Here is a 24,777-nt window from a genome sequence, read left to right on the forward strand (position 1 = left end):
AGCGAGGGCGGCTCTATGCTTTCAAAACCAGCTTTGCTAACTGCTGGCCTCTCAGGATTGCACGCCCTAGGTTTAATGCCCCATTACATAAAAACCCTGTTTTGGCTTGGTCTCTGAGGGAAATTATGAAAGAAAATATGTGGCTCCCCGAGGTTCCCTAATTAGGAAAGAAAGGGTGACACATAAATAAATAAAATGCACATATACTCACACTCGAAGAAATGTGTGCTGCTCCTCACATCGAGGGTCTCAATGGATCTGGAGCGTGTCCTTATTATTTTATCTTGTGCTTTTACGTTGGAAAAATACACACAGAATTTACACACGGACCTATTAACTGATCCACTATTTTCCAGTGTCTTGAATAGCAATGGGATATTTCCCATGTAGGAAGTTTGAAAACCTCTGTTTGACCTTCTTAAAGCTGTCCTTAATCTCCAAATCCAGTTGCATTGGAGCGTTTCTATCATTTGAATGGAGTTATAATCTGTGTATGGCAGGCATTTCATACATTAAACACACCAGTTCTAAATTAAACTTAGCCTAACATAACCTTGTGCTTTTTTATTATGTCTAAATAAGTGGAAAATAAATGGTATTCTTGCAGTTCGATCATTAGAGGAGGCGTTTTTATCAGATCAGGGCCGACCTTTCATCCATTTCTTGGTTTGTTTGTAACCAAGCTTTTATTTAGTAGACTTGACTTGGATTTATTAGGCAGTCAGCCACTGATGTAGGGACAGGTTAAAAAAAAAATGGAGAGTTGAATGCAGGCTACAGTCCCATTTAAAATCATGTGAGAGCAGGTGAAGGAGAGAGATCTTGATTGACTAATGAAGCAGCTGAGAAAGACAAGCAATTCCACATATTTTAAGCACTAGCAGAAGAGCCGAATGATGGTTTCTCTGACCTTCAGCCTGGGCTGCACGCTCTTATCTGCCCTCTCTGATTTCTCCATCATGAAGAAAGAGCCTTTCAAATTGACTTCAATTGTATGACATGATAGATATGCATTAGATGATTGCTTTAATAACATGCATTATATTGAAAGGAAACGTTTGAGTCATGGGTGAATAATCTGCAGTGTTTTAAATGATTAGAAAATTTTAAAAAAGCATTGCTGTATGACCTCCTGCAGACGTGTTGAATTAAATATGTGTTGCTCTCTTGTTCAGAATGTCTTTTTCAGTGTCCAATTCTTCATCTCCAATCCCTGCTAGCCTGCATTGCTGTTTTCTCAGCGAAGCATCACACATCTATAAATCAAATGTTTAAGACTAATAACATGTAAGACATGCAAATAAAATGTTCATCCTGCTGGTGGAGATTTGCCAAATAATACACAAAGACGATTTCATTACAGCATCTACACCCTGCACCCAAGAGCATCGGTGCACCTCAGGAGACTTCAGAATGGATTTCTCTATGATGTACTTCAGATCTCTCGTTTTCTGAGAGCCTGATATATATGCATGTTTCCTTTCTGTAAATGAGAAACAAAAAGTTAAACTAAATGCATTTCATTTCCACACCGCGAACAGTTGGAAACCTTAAAGGCGGAGGACTAATACATACTCTGTTTATTCACACCGCTTCTATTGCAGCTCCACTTGCAGAGCTCCTGGGGCCACTATTGCAGGGGGCAGCGGCGGTGCAGTTGCGCACCATCTTTATGAAGGGTCAGTACTTTCAAGGCAGGGTGCATGGCAGGATGTTGTGCAGTGGTCTTCTAGAGCTAGCAAGGATCACAGTCCAACCCAGGAAAATAGATGAGTGGGGAAAAACTGAGAGTGCTATGCTGACAGACTGCCATGGCCAGTGCAGTGTCGCAACTCTGGAAAGGGGTGCGTGGCTCCGCTAAAGGCTGCACATTAGAAGTCAATTTAGATCAAAGTGAATGCGATCCAAATGACAATGAGTTGTGTTAGTTTGCTTGTTTTGTTTTGTTTTTGGGCTGATTCTGCTCTGCTGGGCGGCTTTCATGTTGCTTACTGTGCCTTATCAACTGCCTGGCTGGCAGTGATCACATGTGCAGCACCGAGTCTGCGAATGAGACTGCTGTTTTAGTGGCCCTGAAGCACAGAGAACGGTTTATTTGATAGGAGCTTTAAATGTCTTCCTTGTGTTCCTGCCAGCGCAGTGAAGAAAGGCAACGCTTTGCAGGGGAGGCCTTGCTTGTCTTTGTTCATACTATAATAAAAAACATATGAAAGGCAGTACTGTCGATTCATGTAGTGCCTAGCGAAGGCGAGAGCAGCCACATGCTGGTAGGCGAGGAAATGTTGTTGTTTGTAATTAAGTCATTGATAGTTGTTTTTCATGTATAATATTATGTTGGGGGCCTTTGAACTCTGGGTTCTAGTTCTTTGAAATGACCAGACCTTTTGGACGACAGAGGTTAACAGCACAAGAATAACAAGGAAGCCTGAATCAGCTATTGCAGCTACGACGATAACGTCCCTTTTTTATTTCTATTGGCTTACTGCTGTATTGCTTTAGCTTGTGAAGAAGAAGAAGCAGCAGCATATGATTTGAAAAATAACTTATTATGGTATCTGAAAATCCAGATTCATTTTAATCCATTAAACTTTATTTATTCTTGTAACTATTTGCACAATTATTAATTGACTGAGTTGTTCACTGTGTGGACTACAGAGTATTTATATATGTACAGGACTTTTTGTAACAGTATATACTTGATTAAGTGCATACTCTGGATTATACTTGTGCTAAGCAATGTAAGCACTTTACAGGTCAGGTTTAAGTACAGTTTAGTAATGAACAGCTGTTGTGTTCTGTGCCTAAGTATCAGTACAGAAATGGCAACAATTGCACAAAAGTTACATATTTAGAATATATTCAAATGTATAAATACTGTGTAAGAATGATCATCATATTGGGCTCATCTGTATAACTGACACAGAAATCAAATGCACGTGAAGATTGTGTTAAGTGTGATATGCCCCTCTGTGCTGTTTTTACACCAGCGTTATTGCTATATAATTAATCGGACCCATGGACAGGACTGTGTGTGAGCTTACATTGCAGTAGGCACCGTTTCAGCTGCAGCAGTTTGAAATTAATCTTGTTCACTAATTTGCATGAGCCACTGCCGTTTCCAAATCTAGGGTAAAAATGTCAACAACAACAACATATTTACTAACAGTAGCAAGAAGTAATTCTTTATATTGCAATACAACACTGAAGATGGTGTAGTAACATGAGACAAGACGGTAGTAATACATCTGTCCAAGTCTGTGCTGTTTACAGCCTTGCATACTTCCAAAAAGGAGTTTGCACACATTTGTCATTTCCCTGTACATGTAAAGACCTGTGTACCTTTTTATTATGTGTAGTGTGGCTAATGTAGCTTGAATTGACAGAAGGAGTGTAAGAGGAATGAACATGCCCCTGTGAGCTGACCATTTGTGTATGGGTAGGGAGTGTTACAGCCTGTTGTGTGCGAGTCTGTTACTTTCCTGTCAGGCATGGCTTACAATCCTTTTTTTTTCTCTTTGGAGAAAGACTATTGGCTGCAGTGTCATGTGACTTTTTTTCCCCCTCTTTTGGCCATGTGACTCCTGTGTTTCCTTAGAGACAGCAGCAATGTAGTGCATTAAGATGCTCATTCAGTAGACCGCGAGTCAGGGAGACATTTGGCACACAGCTCAAAAGGTTGGATGTGTTTTGGTAGTCTGACAAGTGCTTTTCAGTCGACAGAGGTTAGTAAGTTCTCTCTCTTGTTTTAGGGATCTGTGATCTTTGTCTGTTTGTTGAAGCTTTCAGGCATATTCCTGCGAATGGATAGTGTGCTCTTATACTTTCTTTATCTGAGGAGAATTGACTTGTGAATATAAAACATGTGTGACCGAAACCCAGCGCAGAATGGCTGGTGCTGACTAGCATTTGTTATCTCTTGTCTAATCATTGAACACTGAACCGGTGTTTAATGATTAATTTGCAAGATAAGGTGTAAGTGTATATCAGAGGAAATAAAATGCAGCAGTGTAGCAATGTCAGACTGAGGAGTTGGTTGCAGTTTGTCTATTTCTCATATGTTTCAAAAAGCTACTGTAAACATGATGACTGTTATCAGAATACAAAAGGCGAAACGCAAAATAGAGAAGCAAAGACTGATAAAATAAGCAGAGGCTCTGAGGGAAACAGTGCGTGTCAGGTTGGCAGACCGATATAGGTGTGCTGAATCCGACGGATAAGGGCAGTTTTAGAACAATAGTGGCTGAGAATGTGTTGTGTTTTGGCTGGACTTTGTGTAACTCGTGAAAGAATTCATGACGCTTAAGCTGAAAATCCTGCACAACCACATATATTGATATTAAATTATGTGCATTATATGTTTTGTAAATAGTTGTTCTGCATAGGTGGACTACATTTAATACAAGTGTTTCAGCATTGTAAATATATCAGTGCAGCCCAAACTCAATAATGGCATTACTCTGTTGTGTTACTTAGTTTGCTGATGTTGTTATTTAAATGAATAATGGATGTATTTCTCTATATGGTATATTAGATCTGCAAAATCTATGCTGCAAATATATGTTCTGAGCCAGATGGTACTTTATTACTTGAATAACTGATGTAAAGATTCCTGCTGTCACTAATCACTGGTGCTGTAATCAAAGCCTGCTAGGGAAAATGATAATGGCCTTAATTAGTTCACTTGTACATGGTGCATTCTTGTGTGCCGTGTTTATGCTTTCTTCTCATAGGAATCTGGTACACTGAAGGTCATGTGTGCTTAGACGTTTCTAAATCTGAGGTTGCAGAACAGAATGCGTTTTTAATGCTCAGTGTTACATAGGTATTGATTTTCCCGCTGATGGGCTGAGATTTACATCAGAAGCTCAAGCAGAAAGAAGACTGCGTTCTATTTCAGGAAACACAATATCGAAGGCAGCACAGAGAGAATAGAGCCGCACAGAGCCACAGACTGCTACAGCGAGCCGGTGACAAAGACGAGGCTGTTGCACACACTCAGTAAGGCTGTGAGCGCCGAGGTTAAGGAATAAAATGCCTGTTGTGTTTGTATATTTCCCTTCTTAATGAGGTATCAGGTGCAGCTGTGAAATGAGTGACTACATGCTTCAGGACAATCTATATCAAGGGCAGATGGTCCTTTGCTTTCAGGAAATGAGTTCTGCAGCAAGTATCCTTAAAGCTAAGTCACTAAGTCGCACAAAAAATAGTCAAGAGCTTTCAGCTGGGACACTATATAAGTTTAAATTTCATGGTCACTTGTGTTTGGTAAGGTATAATTTTTTAGAGTTTGTGTGAGAAATTCATGCATCATTCTGTTTGCCATTTTGAAAAAATATAATAATATTAAGGTGTATATAATGCATTAATCTCTGTCATATATATCAAAGACCCTTTACCATTTTTGGCAGACATGCAAAGACACTGAAGGTTGATTCTTAGAGTAATCAGTGAGAAAAGGCGTAATGTGTTAAAGGTTTACAGTAGATCTGTACAAAGACACTGCTCCTCGTCTGTGTTGGTAAATTAATTGAAACATACTTTTATTAATCTGGATGCTTGAGGTATTCAGAAGTTGAGAAAACTACTGTTTAAAAGGAAAAGGTTTTCTTCACTAATCTGTACCTCTGTTTCTGCCCTGTATATATCATTTATCTGTAAATAAATAACTTGATTTAACTTTATAAAGTTTTCATTTGTAGCATATATAATTAAATACACACATATCATGCTTCATTATGCCTTTATTGCATTGAATAGGTGTCTCAGTTTTAATGCATGTTAGAAATTAACATTTAAATCTTCCCTCTCTAGCCTACAGTAATAAACGTATCTGGTTCATGGAATAACATATTACATATGTAGTTTTTAAATGGACTGCCATTCAAGAAACCCAGCAAAAAATATGTTCATGTAAAATAGTTATTTTTAAACAATGTAATCAGTGCATGGAAAGCTGCTGGGTTCACTTATTAGTAATGTACAAATGGTAAAATTGTGTACCAAATTCATTACTATAACAATTTCGGTATCACTTTATAATACCATAATTCCTCATGTATTAATATATGATTTAAACATCAATACCTCATGCACATCATCTGAGTTCTGATGTTGAGCGCATGAACCCTAACTCTAACCCTACCCCTGTTATACATGTGATTAGCATAAGAACTCACATGAAGTGCATGACATATTCATGTGTTTATCCTGTGGTATTCATATATTAACTCATGAGGAATCACAGCACCTTATTATAAAGTGTAACCAGAATTTCAGTTTATCTGAGAAAACAAAGGCAATTTATTTGTTTTGTTTACATATTTTACATAGTGATCACAGATCACTTAAACCAAAGAGGAGTTTGGACTTGCAGTGTAATCATTCTGTCACCTAGTCAAGACTGCTCATGGTCCAAAGACTGAGAGAGTCGACAGACCTTCCACCTTATGTTTTGTTTGACTGTTAATGTCTTGCCAAGTATGTATGCAAAAACTGTGCGTAGCTATATATCTGTGGTATATGTACCCATTGAAGATGGATACAGACAGTCTTTAAGATATGCTGTGACTCTTGGTTGGACTCTTGAATACAAATAAATCAGCCTTGCTTTACAGAATATAGGTTACAAAAATATGTAAGGTCTTTTTGATATTTTTATCTTTGTAATTTTGTTTCTTAGATATGTATAATGATAAGGAAATGTGTTATAATGTAAGCATGCATCCCCCCTCCCCCCTCTTGTCACTGCTATTTTCTGTCACTTTTGAATGGTACAAGCAATTACTTCTGCCTGAATTCAGCCTATTGAAGTGCACATCCAAGTGACTGGTTGCATTTATAAAGGATGTAACGGGAGAGTCTCCGCAGTGATTACATAGGAAATCCAAGTAACAGGGACTATGGGCAGCTCTGACGCCGAGTATGCTTGCCGCTGTAACACTATTTTATTCAATTGTTTCCCTTTTAGTCCTCCACGGCCCCTGCCCAATAATATGAATGACACGATGGTAATGTCCTCTGGGGCGCCCACCCCGACCAAAAGGTAAGTGAAAACCCAATTATTTCTGTGCGATGCTTTTGGTGTGACAGTGTGTGTGTGACTGTGGGAGATGCAGGGAGTGGGCTGCTAGAGCAATAAAATAAGAACGAGCAATGTTGCTGATCTGACCATGTATAATGAATAAGCTTAGATGGTGACCAAAGGCAACAACGCCAGTCTTTGAAGATCCGATCTGGCTGTTGATCAGTTAAAGGAAGTTAGAAATGTTAATGTTTAATTGCAGTCGGGTCAGTGCAAAGTGTTTGCCCTTCACGGGGTACAGCTGGGATAGTTAAGATTATGCTCCAACTCAAAGCTTCAGATATCTTATTTAACAACTGCTAATTTTAACCGCAAGGCCATACAAAGCTGTGTTCTAACCGAAACCACTCCTAACCTTGATTGTTATTCTGCTAATTGTGTTTCTTATGTGGCAAGGGGAAGAGTTGGTCCTAAATGCTTTGTAGTAAATTGAAGAAGAAAATAACTCATTTACATTGCAGATGAATATTATAAATTGAATGTTATAGATCTAAAACGCATGCCGTGACAGCGAAAAGGAGCAAACTTCATAGTGATCGCCCCAAGTTAATAGTCTTTAAACATTTTTATCATTGTTGACATTTCGGAGGCAGAATTAGCCTTTCTTGCACTGCTGAAATATTGGTAAATGTGCTTATAAAATTGAAAGTGTGTTCAAAAATACGACTTGTGCATATAAATGACCTAAAGTCTGTCTGAATTTGCAGGAAACAAATGTTCACTGAGATGTCCTGAATTTTAATTAGGGGTTCTCTTATATAAATAATAAATGTTTGAACAGGTATGTAAAGTCTGTGTAATATACTTACACGAGCACGTATATTATCTATCTATCTATATAGTGAATAAAGAGAGAACAATTGAATGGCCTAAAAGTGAATCTAAACACTAATGTCTTAAGGAGATGCTGAAAGGTTGTGCTATATTATTAATATATATGATTGAAGTGACAAGTTATGATTGTTTGACCGGAAAGCTTCCCTGCTGTGATTCAAGTTCATTAAATAGTGTTCTGTCCATGTTAATCTTACCAAATCTTCCTCTATAGATTTAGATTTCCTTTATACACATAGTAGCAAGTGAAAAAGATTGAACCTTAAACCATGAAAATTAGGACCTGCTTCTGACATTTCAGAAGATTTAAGTACTTGCCGCTCAGACGGTCTTGTTAGAAGCGTGCATTTCCTCTCATGGAGTCTGAGGCGGAGAGACCACGGTTGTGCAATATGACCAGGGTTGTGCGGAGAAAGCCCGATTCACACGGGAGCAAACAATGCATGTTAATAAATCCAGCTGAAATGGAATTGCTAACACCGTATCAGACACCTATCCTCTCCTTTTCTACTTTGTGTAAATGTATGTATATACATACATATATATGTATGTGTGTGTGTGTATGTTTATATATACAGTGCCTTGTGAAAGTATTCACCCACCTTGGCATTTTTCCTATTTTGTTGCATTACAACCTGTCATTTAAATTAGATTTTTATTTGGATTTCATGTCATACACAAAATAGTCCAAATTGGTGAAGTGAAATGAAAAAAAAATACTTAAAAAATTAAAAATGGTGGTGCGTGCATATGTATTCACCCCCTTTGCTATGAAGCCCCCTAAATAATATCTGGTGCAACCAATTACCTTCAGAAGTCACATAATTTTTTAAATAAAGTCCACCTGTGTGCAATCTAAGTGTCACATGATCTCAGTATATATACATCTATTCTGAAAGGCCCCAGAGTCTGCAACACCACTGAGCAAGGGGCACCATCAAGCAAGCGGCATCATGAAGACCAAGATGCTCTCCAAACACATCACGGACAAAGTTGTGGAGAAGTAAAGATCAGGGTTGGGTTATAAAAAAAATATCCAAAACTTTGAACATCCCACAGAGCACCATTAAATCCATTATTAAAAAATTGAAAGAATATGGCACCACAACAAACCTGCCAAGAGAGAGCCGCCCACCAAAACTCATGGACCAGGCAAGGAGGGCATTAATCAGAGGCATCAGAGACACCAAAGATAACCCTGAAGGAGCTGCAAAGCTCCACAGCAGAGGTTGGTTATCTGCCCATAGGACCACTTTAAGCCTTACCCTCCACAGAGCTGGGCTTTACGGAAAAAAAAAAAGCAATTGCTTAAAGAAAGAAATAAGCAATAAGGCATGTGGGAGACTCCCCAAACATATGGAAGAAGGTGCTCTGGTCAGATGACACTAAAATTGAGCTTTGGCCATCAAGGAAAACGATATGTCTGGCACTAACCCAACACCTCTCACCCCCCCGAGAACACCATCCATGGTTGTGACAGAATCATGCTGTGGGGATGTTTTTCATCAGCAGGCACTGGGTAACTGGTCAGAATTGAAGGAATGATGGATGGCGCTAAATACAGGGAAATTCTTGAGGGAAACCTGTTTCAGTCTTCCAGAGATTTGATTTGTCCTTTGAGCAGGACAATGACCCTAAGCATACTGCTAAAGCAACACTTGAGTGGTTTAAGGGGAAACATTTAAATGTCTTGGAATGGCCTAGTCAAAGCCCAGACCTCAATCCAATTGAGAATCTGTGGTATGACTTAAAGATTGCTGTACACCAGCGGAACCCATCCAACTTTGAAGGAGCTGGAACAGTTTTGCCTTGAAGAATGGACAAAAATCCCAGTGGCTAGATGTGCCAAGCTTATAGAGACGTACCCCAAGAGACTTGCAGCTGTAATTGCTGCAATAGGTGTCTCTACAAATAATTGACTTTGTGGGGGTGAATAGTTATACACGCTGAAGTTTTCTGTTTTTTTGTCTTATTTCTTGTTTGTTTCACAATAAAAAAATATTTTGCATCTTCAAAGTGGTAGGCATGTTGTGTAAATCAAATGATACAAATCCCCAAAATATCAATTTTAATTCCAGGTTGTCAGGCAACAAAATAGGAAAAATGCAAAGGGGGGTGAATACTTTCGCAAGGCACTATATATATGCATCAAGGCAAAAGACCCATCGATACTCAGTGGTGGTGTTCTGCAGATGTTTGGAAGGATTGATGTCTCATGCTGAAGAAAATGCATATTTACTGAAGTTGAAAAAAGAAAAGTATATTAACTCTGTGTGTAGACATATACAGTTAGGCCCATAAATATTTGGACAGTGACACAATTTTCATCATTTTGGCTCTGTATGCCAACACAATGGATTTGAAAGTAAACAATCAATATTTTCTTTAAGTGTAGACTTTCATCTTTAATTTCAGGGTAGTTACATCCAAATTGGGTGAATGGTGTACCTGCATTGACTGCAAAGGATTTGCAACCAAGTATTGAAACTCACAATTTAATTCATGATTCTGTTAGTTTGTCCAAATACTTTTGAGACCCTAAAATTGGGGGGAACACGTATAAAAATGGGTGTAATTCCTACACCATTCACCCAATTTGGATGTAACTACCCTCAAATTAAAGATGAAAGTCTACACTTAAAGATATTGTTTCCTTTCAAATCCATTGTGGTGGCGTACAGAGCCAAAATTATGACAATTGTATCCATGTCAAAATATTGAGAGAGAGAGAGAGAGAATCCATGTATTTATTCTCTCCTACTAACTTATTTAGTACACTTCATAGAAACTAATAGTAAATAACTTCATATAAATCCGATAGCCCATTAGCTTGTATTTATTGTTTTAGTTCTTTTGTTTATAGTATCTTCTCTGTAACTAAAGGAGAATGTCAGATAACTTCTGCAGTTTTAGTATTTGCCATCATGGTATTGTGGGGAGCCGAAGAAATAAATCACTGTGTTTTGTGAGTAATAGCTTTTTCTTATAAATCAAATGGATGTCATCTGTAGAAACGAACTGACGATGATACATAGATATGGGAAAAACCTACCAAGACTGTTCTCTTATAGCCACTGGTGTTATGGCCTAGGCAGATTCAGAAACCATTCGTCTTGAATGAATCACAAACCAGAAATGATGCATTAGTCATTAAATAGTTTGACTTGCGATGTTTGTTGAAGAAAATAAAAAAAAATGTAATGACCTAGAAAAAGATGCAAGTTTTCTTAATGTTTACAGCATTAAAACATTTATTACAGGGAAACAACAGTTTAACCTTTTGGTTTAAATACATTCAATGCACAAAGGCTGATGGTGGTGAGATATCTACAGGCTTATTATAAAACAAGTATACAATTTCAAAAATCTGTTGTGCTCATACTTCATATTTCTGATACACGAAGGTCAATAGAAACGATAAATCACAAATACTTTTTTCTTTGCAGGTTATAGATGTTCTCTGGGTAACCCTGGCTGGCAACTATGTGTATATCAGAAATGTTCTAAGAGGTTCATATCAATAGGTCAGATACAGTCAAGCTACAACATTGGTATTTATTTATTTATAATTAGATAAGCATTTGAACGTGATATGTAACTAAAACGGTATTATTGTCAGTCCAGTGTTTCATATGTAAAAAACAGAACAAAATACTCACGGGACCTTTTATGTAACTAGATGTATTAAGCGAAAGACACCGCCTGCGAGGCTGGATGCGAGTGTACAGTCCTGCACATGTTTTTTTAAATATTTTAATATTACCCAAGAGCAGAATGCATCAGAGTTGACAGTTTTCTCTGTTGAATTGTTGACACACAAAATGGGGAATGTATTGAATGTCATTGAGATGCCAATGTGGAAATGCTTTGGCCATTAATCTGCAATGATGATATTCACAAGTATATCCAATTTGCAATATAACTAAATTTATGGAAGCAGTAAAAGGAAAAACCCCAGAGTCACCAGTGAGCAGACAATGGAATAAAAACTCTTCTTGAACAGACTAATCTGTTTTTGTTCCCAGTTATTTTATATTTAACTTTGTTAGTTTGTGTTTGTAAACTGACATTCTGATTGGTAGAAATCCATTTATTGAGCAGTCTGAGCATTAGATTTGTTTCCCAGTGTTGGCAAACAGTTCAGTTACAGAATGCTTAATCAAAGTCTTAATGAAATGTAATGCTTTGAAATATACAAATAGCAGTGCATTCAATATTTTAAAATAATCAGAAATTGAGAGCCTTCGTTTCCTTTGTTAAATGACCATTCGCTGTGTACTTATGAATGTTGTGATTATGAAGAGTCTAGATATTTGATTTAAAATGTCTTCTATCGACATGGAATACAGATAATTTTGATAGGAGACGTATGTGTGCGTTCTCTCATTTTTAAAGCCAATCAGTCCTTAAATTCAATTTAGGATGATTATAAATAATATATTAAACTCCCAGCGTGTTCTGCTTCTAGCTCTAGGTTGGATACTTCTTTTGAAACAGCCTATAAAAGTTATGCTTTCATATATCCACATCCTCATATAAAGAGTAGTTGATAGGGCCTTTCAGCTCCAGGCAGAAATGATACAATTAAATTAGCAAGTCGTAGTGGGTGGAAGGATCACTAGGTTATAGTACATCCAGAAATGAGCAATGGCGCATCATTGAGACATGCTATGTATTTGTTTATTAGTCCCTTCTTGAAAGATTGTGCTTGATATTTGAGGTGACATATCGAAATATTAGTTTTCAGTTGTCCAAGTTGTCATATTAATATTAGCCCCTTTGACCAAGACTGTGACGGAAAAAGCAAAAGCCGTTTGGCTGAAAATCCCGACACCAGCCATGCCCACATAGAAAAACAGGAGTTGGGGGAAAGATGTCAGAGCTAATAACAGACTGCAGTCAGACTATAATTCAACGAAAGGACATGAGATGCAAGACAGCAAGCCACATTAGCAATAGCCTTCCAGTTTTTCTCAGAAATAATGGACACAGAGCTAGAGACATTGGCTAAAATTTTGATGTGACTTGATGCAGAGTTGGGGTCAATTCCACTTTTTCAATTCCAGTTCCTTTCTCAGACCCATTTCAATTCCAGTTCTTCTTCCCATTGATATAATAGGCTCTACTGGAATTGGAATTTAATTGAAACAGTAATTAGTCGTGCTTTAAAGGCAGTTGGTAATATAAACACATCTCATAAAGCCGCTGGAGAAGCTGGGTTAGAGCTATGAAGGCAGTATGGTATCGTTTTGAGACACTGTCTAGCAGAGACCTCAGTCCCTGGGATGGTGTGCTATAAACGTCGTATTATAGACCCATGTGGAAGGCATATCCACTGCTCTTCTTTTTTCACATGTAAATCACCTCAATACGGGGCCACGTTTTAATTGTGATGTCTGATATTGCTGGCAGTCCTGAATGCACTCCAGGGAAAGCAGCTCGCCCCGCAGCACAGTGCTGATGTACTTCCTGTCACATCAAGTTTCTTAAATATTAATCAGTGTAATTACCACTGTATCAGTACTGTGCCTGATTTGCATAATGTGATGGTTTGGTCAGTTGTAAATGTCACTGCTGTAGTGTTAGAAACACTGTTTCCATGTACTAATTTTTCATATTTGGTTGACAGCAATTTGGTTTTCGTCCCATACACACTGTCCATGTAAGTGTTTCTCTCTGACATTCAGCAGACAGTGATGCATGTTCACCGTGTTTCAGCAGATGACTCTCCGCCTGTTTGGAAACAAATAACAACAACGTACTGAATGTTACAACATAGTATTTCCCCACAAAATGTAATTCACAGCCTATGTTTTCAGCATAGTGCAGCATGTCAGTGTAGCAGGTCTTGACATTTCGTTAGGGGAACTTGTCTGTTTTCTGGTGTTCTGCTGGAGTATAGTCATGTGGGGGGTACATGTGTGTCTGTTCAGCCAGCAGGGCTTCGGTGTCGCACAGCAGGGTTGACTGGCTCAGAGTTCAGGTGAGCTGCTGCAGAGACTCTGAGTGTGTATGACTGTGTGGAGAGACTCTTGCTGTGACATACAACATCCTGTATCTGTATGTGCTATTGTCAATTTCATGAGCAGTCACGTGGGTTACTCCCTGGACAGTGCTCTTATTCTGTCATTATGTATTTCCTAGCATTTGCCCTTACCTATGGTTATTTAGCCCTCTCTTCCAAATGTTATACTTTGCATGGTTTCAATCGGCACCCGAAAACACAGGTGTGGAACCATTATGAAGGTGATGAGACCTTCTTGGAAGAATAAGGATGTTCAAATGCATCTCTCTAAATAACTAAAAAGCCTTATTATGAAATCACAGTTTCTTCTGATTTGTCTTACCACCCTTATGGTAGCACTGTGGTCGTCCTTGTGCACAGAAGGCTATGGAGAATACAGAGCTATGATGAGGCAATGTGGTGAGAGGGGGGACAGGTCGACCTTTTAGGCAATAAAGACAGCAGTAAAAACCTGCTTCAATTATGAAAGTGGTACTTCCTGGCTGTGGCATCCTGTTTCCAATAAAGTAAGTTTAGTTCCCTCAGCAATATTAATTACAGCTTATGGGCTTTGAAACGACAAGATTTAGGGTTTTGAGAAATTTGTGAGATGAAATGTTGACATTTTAATTTGGCATAAGGCTGCTTTTTAATGCTGCACTATATTGTGTGGCAAAACAGAATTTAGATGTTATGGTTCTGCATCTGTTTTATTACACTATACATACCTCCACTGGGCGAAAAGACCATACATTAACAGTTTTATTAATGTCTATCCAGTAAAGATATGTTGGTTTATTTACCAAAGTCTCACAAAGGCTCTTTAATATCCTTTTCTTGAATAAAGCAATGATGCTAAATATTCCTCGAAGATAAAACAATGGCTTGGTTTTCAATTGTCTTTTTTATGCCTTGTTTCTACCAAGATTTATTATAATGCTCTTCAAAACATCTGCAAAAGGCTTGCATATGAAGAAGCAGCTGTCAACTCCCACACCACAGTGCCGTCACCTTATGTTGTGGTGCATCTGCAACACACAGTACCTAACTGTGGCTCAACGAAGCCCTTCTGTATCAGAGATGTGTTAAACAACATGCAATATTTGTCAGGCTTTCTGAACAGTGTGCACAAAGTTGTGTGATTGGTGAGTAAAAGACTTTTGCCAGTTTCCACTCCAGTGGTGTTTCAGACTGGTGTGACATATTATACATGTGACTGGAGTGCAGGCCTGTCTTTGGGATTGGTGGGAAAATATATATCTGTACAGTATCCTCACTGCAGTGATGTGGATCACAATATTACAGGCTCTCTGATTAGAAACCAAAGCATGGATCCATGAACAGGGGAATCGGACTGGTGTAGGCTGTGCTTCGTGTTCAGCTCAGATCCACATTTTGCCTTTACAGCCTCATCCAAACAAGTCAGCTGTAAATACTTCCATTTCGAGTTCTCTGTAACGTAAAATGAATGATGTTGGTCAAATTTTTATTAAATGGTAAAATATCTCATTCCTGACTACCTTGCATTACTCCCATATCATAATAAAGCCACCATCATATTACATGGCAAGAAAAAGCTTGGGTCTCTGATATATTAATTTGAAGATGGGAGCCAAGACAAAAAGCTCTGACCTTCACCCATTGCAGCACTAATATGAAAGATCTCGAGTGTAGCATCAACATATAAATACAAGCAGAACAAACAAACATATAAATCTGAACTGCTGAAAAATCCAGGTTGTTGATACCTGGCTGACCTGTCGATCCAGATATATTTGTGAAAGATTACATTTAGCTGGGAAATCAACACAATAGTCAATCTTTGAAGAGTTAAGCCATCATGTTGGAGCGTGTGCACTTTATTTCCTTTGTCACATAGAGGTTCAATATAGAGGAAATTGTGTCATGCATTTCCTGGTCTCGATTGCTTTTAATTTACAAACAATGACTTGACCAAAATTATAAGTGGCCCACGGTTTAGTATAAGAGCTATCAATAAAGCTCCTTCAATACTCTCATTAGCAGTCAGCTCTGTAGACATGTATATTAGAAAAGTTGGCTATTCTTTATTGCCTTGAAGACTTTGCTGGTCTGTCCTTTAAAGCAATGATTCCTCATATGACTTGTTCATTTCACCTCTTACATGAATCGGACCATTCTCTAGGTTATCATTATACAGCAAAATGTCCAAAGATCCTTTTGCAACTCTGAAGACTTACATTGAAAGCCAAGCATAATGGAAAATGTGTGTGTGTGTACAGTTTAATATGATTAGGATTTAGCCAAATGCTTAAAAACTCATTGGACGGCGCTTCACAGTGCAGATGGACAATGACCCGAAGCATCCTGCGAAAGCAACCCAAGACTTTTTTAAGGTGAAGAAGTGGAATGTTCTGCAATGGCCAAGTCAATCACCTGACCTGAATCCAATTGAGCAGCATTTCATTGGCTCAAGGCAAAACTGAAGGCAGAACACCCCAAGAATAAGCAGGAACTAAAGAAGGCTGCAGTGCAGGCCTGGCAGAGCATCACCAGGGAAGAAACTTCAGGCGGTCATTGACTGCAAAGGATTTGCAACCAAGTATTGAAACTCACAATTTAATTCATGATTATGTTAGTTTGTCCATATACTTTTGAGCACCTAAAATTGGGGGGACCACATATTAAAATGGGTATAATTCCTACACCGTTCACCCAATTTGGATGTAACTACCCTCAAATTAAAAATGAAAGTCTACACTTAAAACACACATTGCCTTTCAAATCCATTGTGGTGGTGTACAGGGCCAAAATGATGACAATTGTGTCACTGTCAAAATATGTATGGACCTAACTGTATGTTGTGTTCAGGAGAGAAAATGTTATGGAAATGTAGCTATCATATAACCATGGGTTAATTATTATTTTAAAGTAAATTTAATTTGTTGTTTATTTGAAACACCAATAGATATTTACTACTTTTTTGTTGCATGATGCTGGAGACAAAGGACACCCACAGATCTTTAACTTTTATCTTTTAGTGATATGCAAGAACACAAAAATGGACTTCAGCTGAAAATCCCACTTTAGATCAAGGCACTGGCTATGTTTTTTCACTCTGTACAGGAATGTATTTCCCCTATTCAGTGGCACTTTCCAGTTGGTAACTGTGGCTTTGTAAATGACTATGACCGAGAGGCCAGACTTGGAAATGGGCAGAAGAATCGCCCTCGAAAAGCTGATCATTCAACAGACCATTTGTTAAATCAGATGATCTATGAAATGCCAGCAGTCTATTCTAATAATAAAATGAGTTCAGGACACAGTCTGCAGGAGCCTGCAGGTTAGCTTCAGTGAATGTTGTCCTGGGGACCTGTGAGAGCTGATCAAGTGTCTCTATATTTAGGCTTTGTGTTTAGTCAAGGAGAAGAGCATTGCAAAGCGCATCAGTGCAGGGTGCGTCTTAAAGCTTTGAACAAGCTGCTTTTGAATCCCAAACTGGGAATCTTCACTTGCAGTGCAAAACGCCCAAGATGGCTTTGACCAGGTGTATTCTAGAGAACGTGTGCTTGAGTCAGTACACAAATTTGCTAAAAGCAAAAAACTGAAAACTCATTGGGGATTCCACATTAAGAATAAGTGGTTTTGTAGAGAACTGGATAGATACTTGGTTAGCTGGAAAATCACCGCAAACAATTGTACCTGTGTTGAGGAAATACATGTTTTATTTTCATTTTAATGTTTTCATTCCCAGAAGTCACTCGTTAACCTCATTTTGTCTGTTTTATTTTGTTTCTTTGTTTCTTTTTTTTTTTTTTTTTTTTTTTCCTTCTCCATCATCACTAGGTTGCAGAACAGCCTGGATATGCCTAATCGAATGGCTGATGAACATGCTTTGATAGCAGCATATGTGAATCAGCTACAGAATGGCACACGGTCAGTGATGGGTGTTGTGAAACCTTGTGTGTGCGTGTGTGTGTGTGTGTGTATATAGACAGATTTAGATTAATGCACATGTTTATGTGTTCAGTACATTATTACATGTATGTCTCCAGTCCCTACAGAGTTTCTTTTGGAATGGCAGCTTGTTTTGTAATGATCTATTAAGTTCTGGAAATAATCCATAAAGCAACTTTGCTCTCCAGCTTAATTAGAACTGTTTACGTGTTCAAAATAATAACAAATAAGATGATGTTGCTTTCAGACAATTAACACTATATTTGTTGAAGTCAAAACACAAATCAAGAAATCAAAAACGCTGAAAAACGGTTTCTGTTTATATATACACACTATAGATTTTGTTAAATTTTCTAAATATGAATATATGTTCACATTTTGAAATCTAATGCATTATTGTAAAGAGGTAAAACAAATATTAAGAAGTATGGTGATTAATATGCCAAATAATACATTCAGATCAATACAGTATTGCTTTTCTTCCCCATTTTTTAAGTTGAAAATAATGGTTTATCATTATCAGGAGTATTCATGCTTGTGTATGTTATTTTTCTTTGGAATATATTTTCAGTGCACAATTAAATCATGATTAAACTGACTAATTGACAAAGACATTTTTAGGCTAAGAATTGAATAGATCTTTTTTTTTTTTTTTGGTTTTGCTTTGTATTAAACTGTATTTTTAGATCTAACGTCAGTTATCTTGTCAAGTGTGCCGAGAGCTTCTGTTTCCCCGTGTCCTGCAACTGCTAATGGTAAATTGTGGAATTACTATTGAGGATTGTTTATCAAGGCAAAAACAAGTATTTTTTGCTCGACCAGTACAGCACATAGACCTGATAGTTTTACCTTTCTTTTCCAAAACAATTCCTCCTGATTGAGGCTAAATCAGATTGAGGCTAGTCACACTGTCACTCACATATGACTTCACATACGTCTAATAGCTGTATGAATGTGTATGTCTGTCAAGAGAATACCACAAGCATAACCATAAAGCAAATAATACAGTATATCAGTTCAATCAATTTGAAACTCGCAATACTGTGCGTTTTCAAGGGCCTCTAAGATCCAGTATTTATATGCATTGTACTTCACGAAAGTACTTAGCAATGCAAGTAACTAGACTTCTACTTAAATCCAGTGAATAACAAGTTGAAGTTCTCCCATAGCTTCAATTTAGAGATTATCGACATTAGAAACATCATTTCAGTGTATGAGGATCCAGACTTTTGTTTATTTAGAAAGATATTAGGTAAGCCATACTAATGAGATCTTAAGGTAATCATATCCCTCCTTCAGCAGAAATCTATATTTTCTTCAGTAGTTTATTAGAGAATGCATACATCTCCATGCAAGAGTTCATGAACTCAGTATAGCATTGCATTAGTGGATTTTGTTTTTATGTTTGTTTAATATCCTGGCCCCTGACTGTTCTCAAGCTGTACTTCATCTGCTTGAATGCACCTTCCATGTAGATACCAAGAAGAACCATTCTTCTGAGTGACATGTTTTCATGTCACATTCACAAATCATAAATATTAATTTCCAATCTAACTTGCAGCCACCAATTGCTTAATGTAGTCTTGGAGTCATTTGCAGCGCTGTACTCAGGTGCTGAAATATGAACAGAGCTAAATATCCAGACCAATAACTGCTGTCAGAAATTGTCTTTGCACTGAAACTCACACTGACTGACAAGAGTAAACTGTTGGTAAACTAAGCATCAAATGCATTATTTTATTTTTATTTTATTTTTATTTCTTGGCAGACACCCTTATCCAGGGTGACTTACAACGTAAGTTACCACAGTATCATCACAGTAACGCATTACCACAGTATCATCAGATACTCTTGTTACTAAGAATTCAGGGATTCTTTGACCTGGATGTTAGATGCCCCCTGTCTTATTTTATTAACATATTTTAATTTGTTTTTCTCTACTTATTTCTATCTAGGTGTTTTGTTTCTAATCACTTAAACATAACACAACTCCGTTCTAACTCTGTTCGCAGCATTTCTCCTCCATTAATAGTTGTCTCAGCAACTACCCAGTGCAAATTTCTGAACTCAAAAACAAATACTTCTGTCAATGGGATCAATGAATTCAAGTCTTTTGAATTCAACCCTGATTTAGACTCCTGTGTATTTTGTGTGGGTGTTTGTTTTATTGTCTGTTTTTATTATATGAATTCTTATGTTGTCTGAACAATATTAATAACACCTCCACGAAAGGAATGGTTTCACTGAGGACCTTGACAGAGATCAATGATACAATCCTAGGCCCAGTGTCTGTGAGCTACATTCCCTCACTCGCAGTAAAAATTGCAACTTCCCCAAATCCAAAGGACATAACCGGCTCTTACATATCGAAGCAAAGCCCTTCATCTGTTATCTGGTCATATTTCACATTGCCCTTGAGTTGTTACTCTCTGAGATAGTGCCTGGAACATTATTGTACAAGATCAGGGATAAAATATTGTGCATTGAAAATCCACCATTTTACGATTTTAGAAAACGTGGCGGCTGTTTTATTTTTTTATTATTATTTACTACAGCTAGTTACAAGTACTATGAATGGTTGTATTTACTAATATTATTAGTTGTTTTTTTCTTCGCTTATAATATAGATAGACAGATCAATTGATTGATATTGTAAGTAGGTAGATTCATTAGTGTATAATTTATTTATCATTTATATTCCATACCGCTGTCCAGAAGCTTTTCAGAATAGCTTGAGCTACCACATGTCACTTTGTATAACATCTCAGAGTAGCATGAGATATCTTTCCCCTCTGGTTTGTGGGCTGTAATTGTGCGTGCACAGCCCATGCAATGTTACTTGAAGAGTGAGCTAAAGAGGCAAGTCACACCCCTCCCTATACCAGAGGCACAGAGACAACTTGACTGAGACTGGGAGAGACCTCAGCCCTTTGGTGTAAACAGATTTTGTCAATTATGTTAACTAGTGAAAGAGAGATTACAGGTATGTTCTTAATATAGCTGTGCATAGCTAGTGTTATGTGTCATGAACTGCAGCAGGGTTAACTTCGTTAACGTTAACATTGATGTAGCGTCATAAGACATTTGATGAAAACGCCGACTGTGTCACAGCAAACCAATCAAGGCAATACCTGTACGAAGGATAGAAATGCTTTTTGTTCTAGGGAATGCACTTTCTCATGGGATGTATAAATTCATTACCAAAAGAGTCCCAGGCTCTGACCTCATTAGCTGCTAACTTAATACATTTTTCATTTGCATTGTGCACGACTTGATTGGAAAACTGCTGTGTAATATGTTTTAATTTCATTTCAAGTAATTTCTTTGCTTTCTTACTAACTGTTTTTTTGGGAAATCTGTTTTTTTATATTATACCCTGATTTAAATTAATTACAAATTACTTTAATGTCATCCAGTTTCATCATTAACAACAGTTTGTTTTGTTTATCTTTCTAGCATTGATTGTTCTTATTTTTCTCAAAGTTCGCCCTCTTATTTGTTGAGAGTTTATAACACACACATTCCATTTTTGCAAGTGCAAATAGAACTTTGTGATTCATGCAGAATCCAACAACGATACTTGGTTATCAGCAGGAATTCCAAATAATAATAAAGCATTTTCTACACTGCAGTATTGTCAGCTAAGGAAAAACCTGTATTTGGTGTGGGGTGGTCGAGAGTGCCCATTGTAACATGTCCCTTCCCCCCTGCAGCAGTGTACTTGACAGCCCCAGTCGACTGGACGAGGAGCACCGTCTCATCGCCAGGTATGCGGCCCGCCTGGCAGCAGAAGCTGGCAATGCCACTGTGAGTACCCTCTACAGTTTGTATGCTCATTGTATTGTGCTCTTCCTCTTTTTAAAAGTGAAGTTATTGATAGCCACACATTTGTAAAAAGCTATCTGCATTCTTGATCACACAGGCTCAATACCCCTATGGCAAATGCCAGTTTGCCGTTAAATTGTATATATCCTACGAACATTAATGCTTGTCAAGATAATTTAAATTGAATATTCTGACATTCTAACCCTAGCCCTCACACTCGCCCCATTCTACAGTGGATGTTATGCCATCTTACCCAATCTTACTATGACAGTTGTCGAGAAGGTGTCTCTTTGATTATCTAGATGAGACTGTAATGTGAGCTTTCTGTCAGACAAAGATCATGTGAATGTTACATCTTGGTTCTCTAAAATCCTTTCTGCATTTTAAAATCTTTGAACGTAGATTTTTTTCATGCCTTTGGCTCCCAAGGGTTTGTACAAATGTCATGGTTGTTTGTTAAAGGTTTTTACAAGTCTCTAGGACCAATTTGCACTGGCGTGAAATATTTACTTATTCAAAAGTAATTTCATTCTTCAGGGGTCTGCATGAATACATACGAAAGTTTACAAACGAGAGGAGGCCATTCGACCCATCGTGCTTGTTTGGTGTCCATTATTAACTGAGTGATTAAAGGATCCTATCCAGTCTATTTTTAAATGTTCCCAAATTTTCAGCTTCTGCCACATCGCTGGGGAGTTTGTTCCAGATTGTGACAAGAATATAATATACCATCAGTGATAATATGTTACTCTTATTCAGATGTGTTTTATAGCTATTATTCCAGACTGATGGGTGATTTAAGGGTTAAACTAACTCTACAATGGATGCACACACAGCACTGTAATAATCAAGTGCCAAATATTGCCTATGCAACAACATTTATTGAGTTTAAAACAAAGTAGTGGACCAAGGTCTGCCAACCTACTTAAAAGTGCAGTTAAAAGTAGCAGTAAGCATTATTTGCCCCTTGATTATTATGTAACATTATGCACATCCATTTTAGAGTCAGTGTTACATTGCGGCGGTGTTCACACCTGGATTAGATGATTGAAGACCTGGACTTAAAATTAGAGCAGAGGATGTCTGAAATGAATGACAATATATGAGTGATTTTTTCTATTTCCAATCCTTGTTCTAGTCTGGAATACCAGTGGCAGACATCTTGTTTCTTAAATATTCAGTTGTTAGTTTGAATTGGTTTTGCAGTGTAGGATGTAGTGGTGTCAGGTAATGACTTTTTTCCTCATGTTACTTCTGGTTAAAGGCTGTCATACACATGCCAATTAAACTGGATCTATAGCCCTAGACTAACATTTCTCAGTGCCACTATACTATATGTCATTTAACTGTAACTTTCAGACACCAATGTGGAATGCACAGGGAATACCATAATTATAATGATGCAATCCTCATTCAATGCAGCTGTCATCACACAAGTTTAACAGCCCTGAAGAGAAGCGTGCTTGATGCCTGTGTTTGCCCCATTGAGCACTCAACTCAGAACTGTGTGCTATGCAGGCAAATTAATAGATCTGGAAACCGCAAGTGCCATACAAGCAAACTAGGAGACAAGTAATTATTTCAAGGAGGGTAACAATCAATACCAGGAATGCATCTTCCAATCCCGTTTCATTATCATCAAGAAGGACACTACAGTGGCTGTGAAAGAGAATGCATTTCACTCTCCGGTTATTGTCTCACAAAACCCTTTAACTGTATTAGACCAGATGTATTGCCTTGAAAAGTGTCTCAAGAGTAAGGAAAAATACGCCACACCCCTCCAACATCTAATTGTCACACTCTGAGCCATGAAAGCTACACATCTTTGGCCTGACAATCACAGATTTTCACTGCTTTTTGGAGGCTCTGAACAGGCAAGCTCTTTGCAAGAAGTATCAACCTATGTTGCCACACAGCCTTTATGAAGGAGTGTGTCCAGCTCTCAAATTGAGGGGGAGAACGGCGTTCCCTTTGTTAACAGGAATTTAAAGATTGGTTCCCCCTGTTACTTGGGTCTCAAAGTGAAGTGGGACAGCATTCCCTTTGGTTATTAAAATAAATGAATCCTTATTATGTGAATTATAAAAGGATCAAAACTATGAAAACATGCTTATTGCAGTGCCAACTCGTTTTCTAGATGAGACTTGTTGTTTAAATGTTGGTCTGTGTGCATAACTGAAATGTTAAACCTTTGATTCTGAAACCAATCAAACCATTGACTGAGAAGACACCAATGAGCAGAATGTTTATCGAATCACTGTGTAGCAGCATTTTTTTTCTGTCACAATCTACGTGGTTTTATATTGTGTCCCCCCCCACCTATTTTTTCATCCTAAAATGTGAAATGTTACCATTTTCCCCTGTTGAGTGAATTGATTGAAGTGTCATGAGTGTCTGGAGTACACTTCAGAAGCCAGGCAAGCGGAATGCAGGCTGTAATTTCCCATCAGGCCTCAGGGAATGTCTCCATAGTAGTGACCAATTTTGTTTCTGTTCTAACTTATTGGAAAGTAAGGCTCCTTGTGGCTCCCCAGCCAGGATCTTGAGCTGGCAGTAATTACTATTAGCAGCTTCCCTGATGCTTGCCTACCCTTCGTATGTCAGTTTGGTGAGGTGCCAGAAGAGACAATAAAACAAATGAATAAATAAACTCTCAGAACCATAAGACCCGTATACAATTCATTGCAAATCTTGTTGGGATACATGACTGCATTGGGCAACAGGAGCTTGCATTAATACTTCTGCTTCAAATAAACCTGCTCAGATTTCTACAGGGGTGGATAACTATTGAATGTAATTAATCTGAGTGGAGCTCAGGGTCCCAATGGGGAGAAGTATTATTAATTAATGATTTCAGACTCAAAACCTTTCTTTGGACTTGAAAGTTGCATGTTTTTACTTCTTTGTGTGTGTGTAGTTCCCCTGTTAAATATATAAAATTAGGAATTAAGACAACTGTCAAAATCTGTTTTCTGTTTTATGCATTGTAGCCTTTTAACTGCATTTACATTAAACAGATGAGCGTTCCTTCTCGTTCATTCACAGTTAGCTAAAATAATATGTAGTTAAGGTTGTTGGCAGTATGTAATCTGTCTTT

The 24,777-nt window shown here is 37.8% G+C and overlaps 1 protein-coding gene across 9 annotated transcripts in view; it reads left to right on the forward strand.

Annotated features, from left to right (window-relative positions):
- LOC136751330 (dystrobrevin beta) overlaps nucleotides 1-24,777 on the forward strand; it is a 109,426-nt gene that overhangs the window by 64,465 nt on the left and 20,184 nt on the right. For 8 of the 9 annotated variants that reach the window (XM_066706869.1, XM_066706849.1, XM_066706859.1 and 5 more), the window contains 3 exons: nucleotides 6,968-7,042; nucleotides 17,745-17,834; nucleotides 21,569-21,662. In XM_066706869.1, the coding sequence (XP_066562966.1) occupies nucleotides 6,968-7,042; nucleotides 17,745-17,834; nucleotides 21,569-21,662 (259 nt within the window). The remainder of the gene's footprint in view (nucleotides 1-6,967; nucleotides 7,043-17,744; nucleotides 17,835-21,568; nucleotides 21,663-24,777) is intronic. The other variant, XM_066706913.1, reaches the window with a different exon arrangement.

The sequence above is a fragment of the Amia ocellicauda genome, chromosome 1 (genome assembly GCF_036373705.1).
Source record: "Amia ocellicauda isolate fAmiCal2 chromosome 1, fAmiCal2.hap1, whole genome shotgun sequence".
Classification (NCBI taxonomy): Eukaryota; Metazoa; Chordata; class Actinopteri; order Amiiformes; family Amiidae; genus Amia; species Amia ocellicauda.